This window comes from Lagopus leucura, unplaced genomic scaffold (genome assembly GCF_019238085.1).
Source record: "Lagopus leucura isolate 7727_CA_CO unplaced genomic scaffold, USGS_WTPT01 Super-Scaffold_100021, whole genome shotgun sequence".
Taxonomy (NCBI): Eukaryota; Metazoa; Chordata; class Aves; order Galliformes; family Phasianidae; genus Lagopus; species Lagopus leucura.
In genome coordinates, this window is record NW_024962274.1 from 5,032,702 (window position 1) to 5,046,339 (window position 13,638).

At 35.6% G+C, this 13,638-nt stretch overlaps 1 protein-coding gene across 5 annotated transcripts in view; it reads left to right on the forward strand.

Annotated features, from left to right (window-relative positions):
• SLC9A9 (solute carrier family 9 member A9) overlaps window positions 1-13,638 on the forward strand; it is a 172,199-nt gene that overhangs the window by 76,494 nt on the left and 82,067 nt on the right. For all 5 annotated transcript variants that reach the window (XM_042878387.1, XM_042878391.1, XM_042878388.1 and 2 more), the window contains exons 10-11: window positions 11,564-11,677; window positions 13,306-13,417. In XM_042878387.1, the coding sequence (XP_042734321.1) occupies window positions 11,564-11,677; window positions 13,306-13,417 (226 nt within the window). The remainder of the gene's footprint in view (window positions 1-11,563; window positions 11,678-13,305; window positions 13,418-13,638) is intronic.

The following is a 13,638-nucleotide window of genomic DNA, read 5'->3' on the forward strand; positions in this document are numbered from 1 at the left end:
GTGACAGTGTTTGAGGCTGTGCCGCTGAGTTCTGCATTTCTCATAATACCTCATCACTAGCTCTAAAGAGCACATGAGAAAAAAGACAGGTATGATTTTCTTCATATAATAACATCAAATTCAAGCCTACCTTTTGTTCTTAAACAAGAATTTGGAGCTCTATTAAGAGCACCTGTTAAAGGATGCCATATAATTATTAGTCCCCATGTATTCTTTATTATCCAGTCCATCACTGCCTAATATCTGATAAAAGAGAAATATTACATTTTAAGGATCTGAAACTTACAGAAGCTGAAAGTAGCAGGTAATGTAGATGTTGTCATAGACAATGGATTATTTTAACGCTGCCATAAGATGAAAGATTTAGTGAAAACACAGATTTTAGAGAGTTTTCATTCGATCCAAATGTCCCAAGTCTCACTAAATATTAATACAAATTCTCCCTGTGTTCTTACTGCTTGTTTATTATCGTGAGTAATGTTTAATGGTAGTATTTTTAGGTCATCATCATCAACCTGATTAACATCATAATGACTGTAGCATTAAAATTGACACCCCTTCCATGCCAACAAGATTTGGTCAGAGAGCTCTTGAGCTCAATGCATATAAATTAGTCCATTATATCTTCAGTGAAGGAGAAAGTGGGACTGCTAACACTTTATCGAAAGTTATTTGATCTTGTGCAGTTTTATTTAGAATTATTTACAGCCACTAATATAACCTCACAAAAAGCTGCAGGCAAATATCTGCTTCCAAATCTTAGGACATTGTAGCCCAGATTTCACATTGGGTACCTCAGAGATACAGTTCTATTGGTCTGATTTGCTTAGGTACAAGTAAATCGGGGACTAGACAGGATGTTGCTAGATAAAGAGAAATTACCTGTTTGCTGACAGTGGGCAGACCATAAATTTGTACAGCTCAGCTCTCGAACAGGACTCATGGACAATACTGTACCTTCCACAGGAAGATAAGATATTCTTCACTATTTTTTTTTTTTTCTTTTTTTGTCTCCGCACTCCAGCATTTTCACTCAAACACCAGGTGTAGATCAGCATATTTTCCTAATGATGAAGTATTAAGAGAAGTTTTTAACTTTTTCTAACAGCTATAAATATCCAACAGACTTATGAGTTTGCTCATTTCCTAATTGGTTTTTTTTTCCCCCCCTTTAATTTCGTGGGATAAACACAACAAAGAAACCAAAGAACAGAGCAGTGCCTCTCTTTGGATAAATGCACAAAGGTCTTTGCTTTCAGACAAAATACTGTGCCAGAAAGTTATAAATTCTGGAAAGGAAATTAAGAAACCCATCTCCTATGGAAGCAGTGGAAAGTACAGCAAGTTATGTCCAGCCAACAAGGGATTATGTTGCATACTACCCTACCTGTCTCCATTTATTCCACCAGTCTAATCCTTGTTTATGTAGCGACCTCTGAAACACTTGTATCTATCAAGTTCATGAGAGCTGCTTTCTGAAATTAAGTGCAAGAGCCTTTCTTACTGCATTATTTGTTAAACAGTTACTGTTCCTGATAGCAAACCATTTTGTGAACACCTGTCCTTACAGAGAAAAGCTTCTGGCCTGATTGTTCAGCTGCGCTGGGAGTGCAGTATGTACAAGATGTCATGTTAAGATTTCGATGGCCCTTCACCTTCAAAGTCTTTACACAAGCTTGAGAACAGGGCAAAGGTAAAAATGAGAACTGCATAACTTCTGAGAAACTTTAAAGGAGCACTTGATGTTAGTAGAACTACTTCAGCAAATTAACTGATGCTGAAGGATTGAAAATTCAGACAGCAATCTTAGTTCTTTGCCCACTGATGGACATAGTACTGATTTATTCAAATTTTCATCTCCACACTTTAATGCAGACATGATTATCTCTGATTGTGGAAAGTCATCACCTTGTAGAGAAGTAGCTAATATCATCTGAAAATCTCTTTAAAATACATTTAGTTTTCAAAATTTGTTAAGCTCATTTATGACATAGCTATACATTTTTCATCAAGTTCAGGATTAATCAGCTATTTTCTATATCAGAAATTGACCTGTATTGCAGGCAGTTGGGTGTAGCAAAATATCTATTTTTTTAACTCATCAAAAATGAAATCAAATCAGTATAGTCTCTCGACCCTGATCTGCTACTAAGCAGCCTTGACACAATTTATAGTTTGCTGTTCCACTTTTAATTATAGACTGAAGCAAACTGGAACATATCTGAACAAATCTGAACAGCAGAATATCACTTAGAAAGTCAAGTACCACAATGAATAAGTCCAGATCTACTGGAAGAGGGGGGAAATCTCTAAATTAAAGGACTGGTTCCTGAATAGCATCAGACTGCTTAATAAAGTAAGTATTCTAAAGGAATGGAGGTAGCTAGAGTCAGCTTTTAGCTGACTGTGTCCAGGTGAAACACCATTACTGTGAACTAGTCATTCTACTGCAATTCTGCTGGCCTATCACTGTAAACAAGTTACAGAAAAGTAGAATGACAATTTGAACAACAGATCTCTCTCTGGATACACAATGTAGTACTATTCTTCAAGATTCTTATCAGCTGTCTTTTCCTAAGAAACAACATACTGCAAATTCTGCTCCAGTGGCAGATTGCTTTCACCTGAGTTTGTAGCTGTTGTTAGAACACACCAGGAGTGCAGCTTCTGTTTGTCTTCCCTGTGAGAGAAGGGGAGTGGCAGTGGAGATGGCCTTGTCCTACTGCAGCCACAGGCACACCAACGTGCGGCTCTCAGGGGTCCCACTCTGGACATCCTGCACTTAACCTCTGTTAGGGAGAGGCACAGGAAGCAATAATGCAGTGCCCCATAGCTTAAAGCCTCCACAGTCATGTAGGACACACATGCCCTGCGTAGACCTGCTATTTCCATGAATCGTTAATCTTTAAGAAGTAAAACATTTACAACTATGAATATTTCTCAAGTGTATGGCCTATATTAATTTATCTCCGCATACTATTTTCTGTTATTAGATATTGGATTGTTTATAGATAATTAGTTTACACCTCTAGGAAGAAAAGGCCACAAAAATGTAATGTCTCTTACAGCTCAGACACCTGACTTTTTAAAAAATTCAAGAGTATTTCCAGGCTGAGGAAAACCCCACTTAGAGCAAAATGTCTTTGATAATTAGCAAAGCACCACAGCAAATAATTCTCATTTTGAAATGAACAGCCTAATTGGCAGCTGTTGTTGTGATTTGTTGAGGAACATTACTTAGGAAAAAATGACCTTTCAAGTACTGAGAGATCAGATGTGTCCACATAAATGATTGGCAGAGACTGAAATTTATTTTGAAACAACACTACCACCAGTACTACATTCTGATCATTCTTCACATGAGCGCTATACACTAAAAGGCATCCCACAATCACAGCGCCTATGGGAACATTTCTTACTAGAATGATTTTTCCACTAGCTTCTGAGGTACACAGTATCAGTGAGATCTAGTACTAGCTGAAATAAGATGACATATTTGATGGTTAATACTGTGGGAAGAAACCGGAAATTCTGTTTAACTAATACATGACACTCAGATCTGGCACACACACAAGAAAGAGGGAAAGATTCTAGCCTAAGGGAGCCAATAAAATGCAATGAAATGCAAATTTGTGTCTTGCATTAAACAGGTTGCATGCCTAAAGTATGTTGTCTCATTTTAGTGGAGACTGAACCTAAAGTTAGGCCTGATGTACGCCATCCCCTTGTTTCTCATGGTTCTGTTTCTGCAGTAGAGCAACCACTGAATCCCAGCTTACTTGAGACCACACAAGTTCACACTCAAAAGCATTAAAGACTGGTGCTTCAGCCAGTGCTGCTCAGGAAGGAGTCCAGATGACCACGTTACAGTGGTCAGTGCCGAGGTCTGAAGCACCTATTTCTCATAACAAGAAGGAGCTAGTTTTAAGATCATAGGTCATAGATCATAAGGTCATAAGATCTTATGGAACCCTGCAGAACAGTATAATCTATAAAGAAAGCTAAAGCTGCTTACTGTATGGGTTTAACAGGAAGAATGATAACACAAGAAAATCTTGATTTCTATAAAAGGAATTTTACTACCATGTCCTTCAATCTGAATATCTCAACAAAATCCTTCATTATCTGACTGATGTTCGTGATTTCTTAATCATGCTAAAAGAATGTTGATCTTCCATCTCCTTACGTGCAGCTCCACATAAATTTATGTGAAGATGCCTTTACTGTTTTCTCTTTTTTTACCTATGAGCTACAAGCTGGATGGTAAGCAGCTAGGAAACATTGCTGCAAGTAAGCTGAGAACAGTAGGCTTTGTAACTACAGTACATGAGTAATTATCTAAAAAAAAAAAAAAAAACAAAAAAAAAAACCTTTATTTTTCACAAGAGGAAATGAGAAATGCTGCTATCCTGAGTATATTCAATACTTCACTGAAAACATTTAATTATTTCATACAGAAATCTTGTCTGTGTATCCATTCCATACCGTATTTGTTAATTTCCACTTTACTCTGTTTCTGCATACCAACTTCAGCATCTCCTTAATTCAGAATGCGCAGATTTACCCTGACCTCATTAGCTGCTATCAAGTATGTCTTATCATTAATCAGTATCTTGTAAGGAGTAGTACCTTCAAGTATCTTCCACCCACACAGACCCAGGAATAAAAACAGTATTTTGGATATATGAAAAACAGATCTTCTCTTGAAACACAAGCGACAATTTTCCTTCATTTTGCTTAAGCACAGAAACTGGAAAATACAAATGCTCAAATGTAATTCGTACCTTGAAGAAATCCAGCACTGTAGTGAAAGCAGTTCTTCTATAGAGAAACTTGTCATCTTGAAAAATTACTCTTTATGCTACTAGAATAGGGGAGCACGAGGCCATATGCAAAACAGCTTCCAAATGGTTTCATTAAAATTTTTTACAATATGTTTAAAGATTAAACATTTTCCTTAAATTATTAATAAAGTTCTTTGATTATTATAGTTTACTCTTCACAGCACAGAAGCAGATGCCAGCCATTAGCTAACACATACCAACCAGAATTAAAACCTACAGACCAGTTTCTCACTGGAATGGAGCGGAATGCGTATGGGAATTCCAAAATGAGTTGCATGCTGTATTTTTTTTTTTATGAAAGAGTCACAAATGAGTCTCTCACTCTATACAGAAGAGTAAAATTGTATGGGACTATGTAAGCTACTGCAAAGCCAGAAACATGACTCATATTGCAATGCAGGTCATGCAACTTCATGTCTGTCACCACATCTCTTAATCTTCTCACAAGAGCTTTGAAGAACAACCTCCAGACCATCTCCCCTTACTGTGAATAGGTAGCACTTATCTCCAGTTTTTAGGTCTGTGTTCTGCAAAGATCCAGCCTTGGGTCTCAGCTCTGTAAAGCCCATCTTCTAGCATTGTGAACTTCCTCTAAGCATGTTGACCATCAAAGCAAGTCCCTTCCTACTTATGGCTACGTCATCATCACTGCAAATGGTGAATGCATAGAGAGGGGAAAAAACAACAACGCAAAATCAAATACTGGCCTATGAGAACATCATGCCTCATCAAGTAGAGCTGAAACAGACCAGAGTGTGGCTTACCATCACATTCTTAAAGTATATTTGGTTACTTTTATTTTTAAATTGCAATTTATTTCAATTCCTGTGGCCTCTCCTTCTGCCAATAGCACTTTCACACTGCACAGACTATCCTGGGGCAGTGGGAGGCCTGAAGGAGTCTGAGCTGTTGTGCGATTTCTAGCATTAACAAACTACTGTTGACAAAGGTCCATTGCAATCTCAAATATGTTTTGTACATCACTGCTTTTCAGTTATGCTGACAACATGTCACTCCCTGCAAAATTCAGTATCAACTAAAATAACTGTACAAAAGAACTGTTTCAAAATATGTAACACTAAAACTCTCATACAGTGAACTGCAATAGGAAGAAAATAGATACAAGAAAATAAGGCAGTATAACCCACCTATTTAGAGACTGCACAGCTGTGTTTCCATTACATGATTAATGGATTTTATACCCTCAAAAGAGACATTTGTACCAAATGGTAGCACAGTGCAAGAAATACTAAACAGCTAACTGGAGCTCATCAGTTTCTCATGCTGCCATCTGTGGAAATCATCAAGGGCTAAAACGCCCTTAGTCAGAATCTTTAAAATTACGTGTCTATGTCACAACTAGGATTCAAAGTGTCCTTTTATTTCTCAGAATACAGATCTGCTTCCATTCAGAAAAAAACACAGAAAGTCTCCTCTAAGCTTGTGCATCAGTTTTGAACTTTTGACTTTTACTTCTGCTTGTCTCACTAATTTAAGGGTGGTCAAAACCTTTTACCTCCAGTCAACTTCTGAAGAGTTCTGAGTGTTTGATAATTCAAAATAGACATTTGGCATCCTCAGAAACTTACACTCATGCCATGACTAATACCTTTCTTGAAAAACCGTTTCTCTGGATGAGGTGCCAAATGATACTTCTCTATTCCACTCACCTTCCACATTCCTGCAGTAGAACTGAAGATAAAAAAAAAGCTCTTTGATGATTGTTTCCAGTTTGTGAACCAAAAAACTTAGAAGTTCTAGGAGCATCAGCATCATCCTTTCTGTCTTGGCAATACTTTCCATTAAGGTGACACTCTCAAGTCATTTTTAGGAACAACTTAATGGCCAATTTATAGCTGTAAAAGCTATTTCTTCTGCAGGAAAGGAAGAAAAACATCTAAAAGGTTCCCTGTGTTGCAGATGTGTTCAGAAGAAAACAAAGTTTGCAGAAATCCCATTCCTATGCAACTTAATTACAAGAATAATGATAGAATCATTCATTTTTCTGCAACTAGGTCTGAAGTTTATTGAAGTCAGCATATAAATTCTCATGAGGTTCTGAATCTGGTATCACAAGCGCATACCAACATTTCAACAGCTCTTCATGCTTTATTCATATAAGTAGCAAATATATTGAGTGTTAAATTTTGAACAGTGTCTCTTGTCAATTAATTGATAAAAGAATAAAGTTCTTTCTGAGGGCTGATTTTAATCATGCAATTAAAGATTTGGCAGATTCCTTGTAAATATTAGCATCCTATGCTTTCTTTCACCCTGAGGTCAAGTATTTTTTAGAAGTTCTGTACATTTTATTTTTTAAATCTTTCTCTGTTGCTCTCATTGATTGAAGTAGTTTAAAAAAAATGAAAAAGATTTCAATTTATCTTCCTAATTTTCAACATTTTTTGGTTTAAACTTCTTTTATTTAGCAAAGCCACTCCAGAGCTCTGAATTTAAGAAAGGATTTGCCTTAATGTCTGGAACAAACATTTTTCCTTACTGTCAGAAGTTAGCATGTTTTTATGCCAGTAATATATCTATCGTCTTAAAGACAGAGTTTTGGAAGTGGGGTGTAGAGTATGCCACAAATAATCACACTGTATAAATACAAAATATCATTGACCTTTCCTCTCCCTTGATGCTGACATTTTCTTTATTTCTTTCTCCTTTTAGTTTCCCCACTTCTTCCATGGGCTTTAGAAATCTTTTACATCTCCCAGCTTTAGAGAGAAATAGAAAGTTATTGTGTGCCTTCCATAAATTTATTGGGATTAAATTAATCAAATCCAGTAGCAAAGTCTACTGATTAAAAAAAAAAAAAGAGACCAGAACTTCTCAAGATGTAAAAAGAACACTTGTAAGAATTTTCCTGTTACTGTTTCTAACCTCACAGTCAAATATGCTCAGATATCAAAATTGTTACCAAATACAAGTTATAGTCTATCATGAATTTCAGTTAGTTTTACTAATTCTTCATTTAAGCCTGTTATTCTAGAGACAAGCACTATATCACTATGCTGCAAAGATTCATTACAGCTGTATAAATGATTTCAGGCAAGAACTTCAAATTCAAGCATTCCTTTTCAGATTTTGAAACCTTTAATCAAAAGAGAAAGATTAAATAGAGCAATTACATTATAATAAAGACTTCTACAATCTTAGAAAAATACGATAGCCTGCATACTCACAGCACTTTAATTCAAAATAGGGAAAAGCAATTTTCATCAGCTATTGATTTATCAATATCCTTGATTTCATGAACATTTTTATTTTTTACAGTTGTGTTTTAATTAAATAGCATTATTCAAACACCAAATTTTATAACCATCACTTAAAACTGACTGCTTGGGATTTTTTTTTTTTTTAATAGCTCTGTCACCACCGTTTCTTTCCTGCAAAGTATAACCAATTTTACATCTCAGATCCCCAGCTGATCTGAGACTGTTGCAATTTTGCCTGCTTTAATGTTGCATAGGGATATATTCCTGTCAGATATAACCCATGTACTGGTGGCATTTCTCCATGTTCTATCTTAACTGTATGTCTGTAAGAGGTGAATGGCATTCCTTCAGCAGGTATTAAATAGAGGAATATACTATCGACATGAGGGAAGTAAAATTCACTGAGGTTTGCAGGAAGTTCTTGCAGATGTCATTCAGGTTTTACCCAATACTCTCACACTAATATTACTCCCCTGAGATAAATGAGTGAAGTTTGTAATTCTGCTCTTACCCAGTACTCTGACAAACTTTACTCTCTTGAGATGAAAGAATGCTCTTTGAAATATTAATATTTGAGAACTGTTACATTTTCCATTTCCTCAGCCATAAAGGGATTGGGGTATAGAATATGTTCATTTTCTCTTTCAAAGAATTCTATTTTTACTACTGTTGAGATGGAAACATAGTGTTCCAACTTCCAGGTGCACTAATTACTTACCAAGATAATCTCTCTAATGCTCAGTGAAAATTGAAGTAGTTCTATAAAATGGATCAACTTGCAAAACCTACTCTGGTGAAATTTCCCTATTCGGGAATCTCACTTAACTGTGAGGGATAGAGAAAAGGAAGAAAAAGAAGGTGCTTAGATAAACTTAGTATTTGCAGTAATACCTGAAGTGTAGATAATTTACACTCATTCCTCTCGCTACCAGTAAGTAACTAAACTCTAAGTGACACTTCCCAGAAGACTATGCCAACTTCAAATAGACTTTTTTAATATCTCTGTGCACTTATAATGACTAAGGGTAACAAAAAACAACACCATATTTATTGAATTGTGAGTTTTTAAATGCCTAAATACTACATTAATTCTAATAGACATTTTTCATATCAATCTTTTGTAATATCCACTCATTACAGAAAAAAGAATTCAAGTAAAGCAACAAGCAGTGTCACCAATTTACTGGGCTAGCACCTAAATCCAGTGCCCAGACTGTGCTCATAGTTTTTTTTTTTTATTTTGTTTGTTTTTGTTTTTGTTTTGTTTTTTTTTTACTATGAACTATACTCTGAGATGTATTGATATTACTTCAAATTTATATTAATAATTTATTACAATTTTTTTTAGACCTACAAGCAAATTTATAGACTTCACAGAGAAGTTAAAATTGTATACTACAAATGAGAGGTTATTCTGTTTTATACAGAAAAGTAAATAAATTCATGCCATGTGTATACTGAAATGGTTTCTAGTATAATTTTCTGGTAGGCCTAGGGAAATTAATGGCAGCATACAATCATTTTAATGCCAATTTCATTTAAAGTAGAAAGAGGTTAGTTGGCTGTGTGGGAGGCAAGGGAAGAGAATTTATGGTTATGAATAAAATACTTAAGTTCTTCATCTAGACAAGATTGCTGAGAGAAAAGGATTGAGAAACCTAAAATCAATAATGCCATGAAAACACTTCAGGCAAGAGTCAAGAGCATGAATCTACTGTTGAAGACTATTGAGAAAACATATAGCAAAAAACAGTGATATAGAGAGTCTATTTTCCTTCAAAAACTATACATCAAAAAAGTTTGAAAATGTTTTGGAAGCTACTAGCAGCAGATTAATTTTACATTAAAGTCTAAAACAAGATTTTGTAATGAAGAGTGAAACATCACCCAGCTTTGAAACCAGTGACAAAACTTTATCTTATCCCAGCAATTAAAGCATACAGCGCGACTCCTCAGTGATGCCCCTTCCTCAAAATATTTTTAGAGGTTACATGTCTATAGGTATATGTAAATCCTGTCATGCCACTCCTGCAAGACTGTTTAAATGATTAGAAATATTTGTTATGTGACAAGCCCACAAAGAAACAGAAGTATATTCATCCACTGTATGGAAATGCAAAGATATGTGATAATCCTTATTGGTTTCTAGGTCTCATAACTTGAGTCTTTTTGACAAGTAGTTTTTCACTGAAAAGTAATTTAAGCTTGAATAATTTAAGTTGATTAAATTGCAAATATTTCTTGTATTTGTTCTCATGTTGTTCATCAGTGCAGTGCTAAACAGAGACTATAGAGTGTGAGCTTGGGATAACTGATGGTGCTGCCATGGGGTCCACAATATCCTCCCATATACTACCAGGCTTTATGCCTCTTTCCCCGTGAAAGTTGTTGTAAATAATGATTCTGACAGCTCTCATTTTTCCTTTGTTAGATCTTAGTGACTGCTATTAGATATTTATTTTTAGAAGCACAAACATATTACACAAAGTACATAAGCCCATGGAAGATGAAGAAAATGTCTCCATAGTAACATTTCTGGTAGAATGATTTATGACTGTTTGTAGACAGATCAACAAACTTTGGCCCTAATTCTGTATCTCCTGAGCCCAGATGTGATTTCAGAAGTGTAAATCCTCATCTTCTGTCCTCTCTAGATACTCAGCAACAATGCTTTTTTTTTTTTCCAGATGTGAAGAAACATGAAAATTTATATTTGATATTAGGCTTTATATAATCAGCTGCAAGGGCAATCAGGAACATCCCCTCAAGGCAAATGTTCATTTTGGCTTTGTTTATTCAGTGGGTTTTTTGTTTGTTTTTGTTCTGGTTTTTATTTTGTTTTGTTTGTCATGAGAAATCCTACCATAATATTGTATTTTAGGCTTATCTTATAATACATTTAGATCTATCCTAAATACAAGAACACTGGTTTGAAATGAGTACTTCATACATATGTTCAAAAAAGGCAATAAAATTCTCACCTACAGAATAATATTCATGATGATAAAGAGCATCATGCTATATTTTAAAGGCAGAGGTTCTTTAAAAATGCATTCAGGAATTTTTTTGTTTGTTTCTTGGCATTACTGCACCATCTGCATACTGCACTGTAGTGTGGTTACTTCAGCCAGGTTCTGAGCCATTTCGCAGGTTCACCTATGTAAACATGACCAAAGCTAAATCCCCTCAGCTTCTTTGCAGTTTGCATTGAAGGCTGTATAACTTAGTTTCTGTTCCTGTATTTTACATGTTCATACCAAGCTTTACTACACAAATCAGAAATCTAAAGTGAAGTCACTCACTATACATAATGCTAAATGGTTTTCAAATTCCCCCATGAAATTGGTTTGATTCCTGATCCCTTAATATAAATGTGTGTGTGTGTGTATATATATATATATATATATATATATATATATATATATAAATATCCCAAGATAACTTTGTGATAAAAAGTGATTAGTTAATCACTAGTCCTAATTATGTTTTCTCTTTCAGCTGTTTGAGTTCATGAATTTCCTAGCTGAGAATGTCATCTTCTGTTACATGGGACTTGCTCTGTTCACCTTTCAAAACCATATCTTCAACCCTCTTTTTATATTTGGTGCATTTGTATCCTTTGTGCTGAACTCTTTATCTATCCAAGTGCATATTTACATTTGTGTGTATGTACAGATGTGTGCTCCATGTTTAAGAAATTAGAAGTCAACAGGCAAACCCATCAGCTCCTTAGATCCCCAAAAACCTAATTTTTATGATGTCCAAAGAATTCAGCTTTATTATGTGTATCTGGAAATCTGGTTTGATGCACATATGCTGGTGGCCCTACAACTGCTGCTGCTGTTTTACAGACACGCTATCTCCACACAGAAATGTACCTACCATAAGCAGAACTTCCCCAATGCTACATAAATTATATTAAGTCCCAAGGAATAAATTAACAGCTGAGCATTTCTCAGATCTTCCCTCTTTTGTATGTGATATTTCTAGTACACGCAGAATTATTGACATCACATGTGATAGAGATACAAGTAGGAAGTCTAGTCTTGGTTTCTGCCATTGTTTCTCAGCCAGTCCATTACCCACTTACACAGTGATATCAATTCTTTTCTCTTTAATTGCTCACATAATGATTTTTCTTCAACTCAAAGCAGCAGCTCTTTTGCTCATCACTTTTTGATGAACAGTCGAAGCTTTGAAATTTGGGATTACACAGTTTACTTGCATTAAATTTTTATGCAATTTCCAAACAATTAAGGTCTGCACCACAGTTCTGCTGGCAAAACATTGTTTGAAATGACAGAACAGGTCACAGGAGCAACCACCACCACAACACAAATGAATCCTGCACTCAGCATAAGGAGAAAGTGGAATATGAGAGGAAATCTCAGCAGCCCAGCTGAAAGCCTGTGTTGCAGAGCACCATCAGGACCTCAGCCTGTTTCCTCTCAAACTAGCCTGGAAAAGTACAGGGCAAGTGAAGCAACAGCTGCTAATGCTTGTTCTTCCAGGTATGTGGGAGTTCTAAGCAAGCACTTGGCATCACAGATAAGATGCACTCAGCTCAAGTGCTTCATTGATTCTCCAGTACACAGCATGTCTCAGACTCTTACAACCATAACTGAGCCCTAAGAATCACAAGACAGAGAAAAGAGGGAACCTGCTAAATGAGTGTATAAAGCATTATGGTTCTTTTATTTAATCTGAAATAACCATGTTTCTCATTAAAGTTACTTTTGTGATAGTTCCACATAATATACATAACAAAAAACTCCTTTTGAAAAGTTTCCAAAGTGAAAGAAAAAAAAGTGCTGGACATAGAGTATAGGAGGAGTCAGGAAACAAGAAAGTAATCACGTCCAAAAGCATATTATTTTCAAATTGCTGCTGAAGAAGATAATGCCATCACTGAAATCGATGACAGTGATTCAGCTGAAGAACTGTAGATGAAGTCGTGTGATACAAATGTGATGAGTGAAAGTGGAGTGATTGAAGTGGGATATGTAATGATGAATTTGAAACCAGGATGTCTAGTGAAGTCAGCTTCTGCCACTACACAGTTCTATAATGCAATTGGAACCAGAAGGATATGGCACGTAAAACAAAGGGAGATAATCTCATTTTTATTTCAATTACACATCAAGAATAACTATGTAGAAATACTAGATTTAAGTTAGCTCCATTGTTTTGGCTTTTTTTCAGTAGTTCCTCCTCTATTTTCCTCAACATCTTAATTTTAGCTGGCAGTCTTTGTAGCAAGAGCTTGCAACATATATCCACTTACTTTCCTATTGAATTTTGGTCGAAAACAAAAGATTCCCTGGAATTTTCAACACATGATGATGTTTTCAGGTAAGTGCAATTTTGGTATTGTTCCTGTTCCCAGTCACCTCTAGCTAGTAGTATTAAGTCACTGTCTTAGAATTCAAGATAGCCGCCTCAAAGCCACTGAAGGAAATGGATATATTCTTGGCAATTCACTCTGCTCTGGACCTATTTTAGTTAACTTTCTTGAAAACCTATTACCCAGAAAGTCTGTCTTTTAATCAATTGCCAGTTTGGAAATACCACAT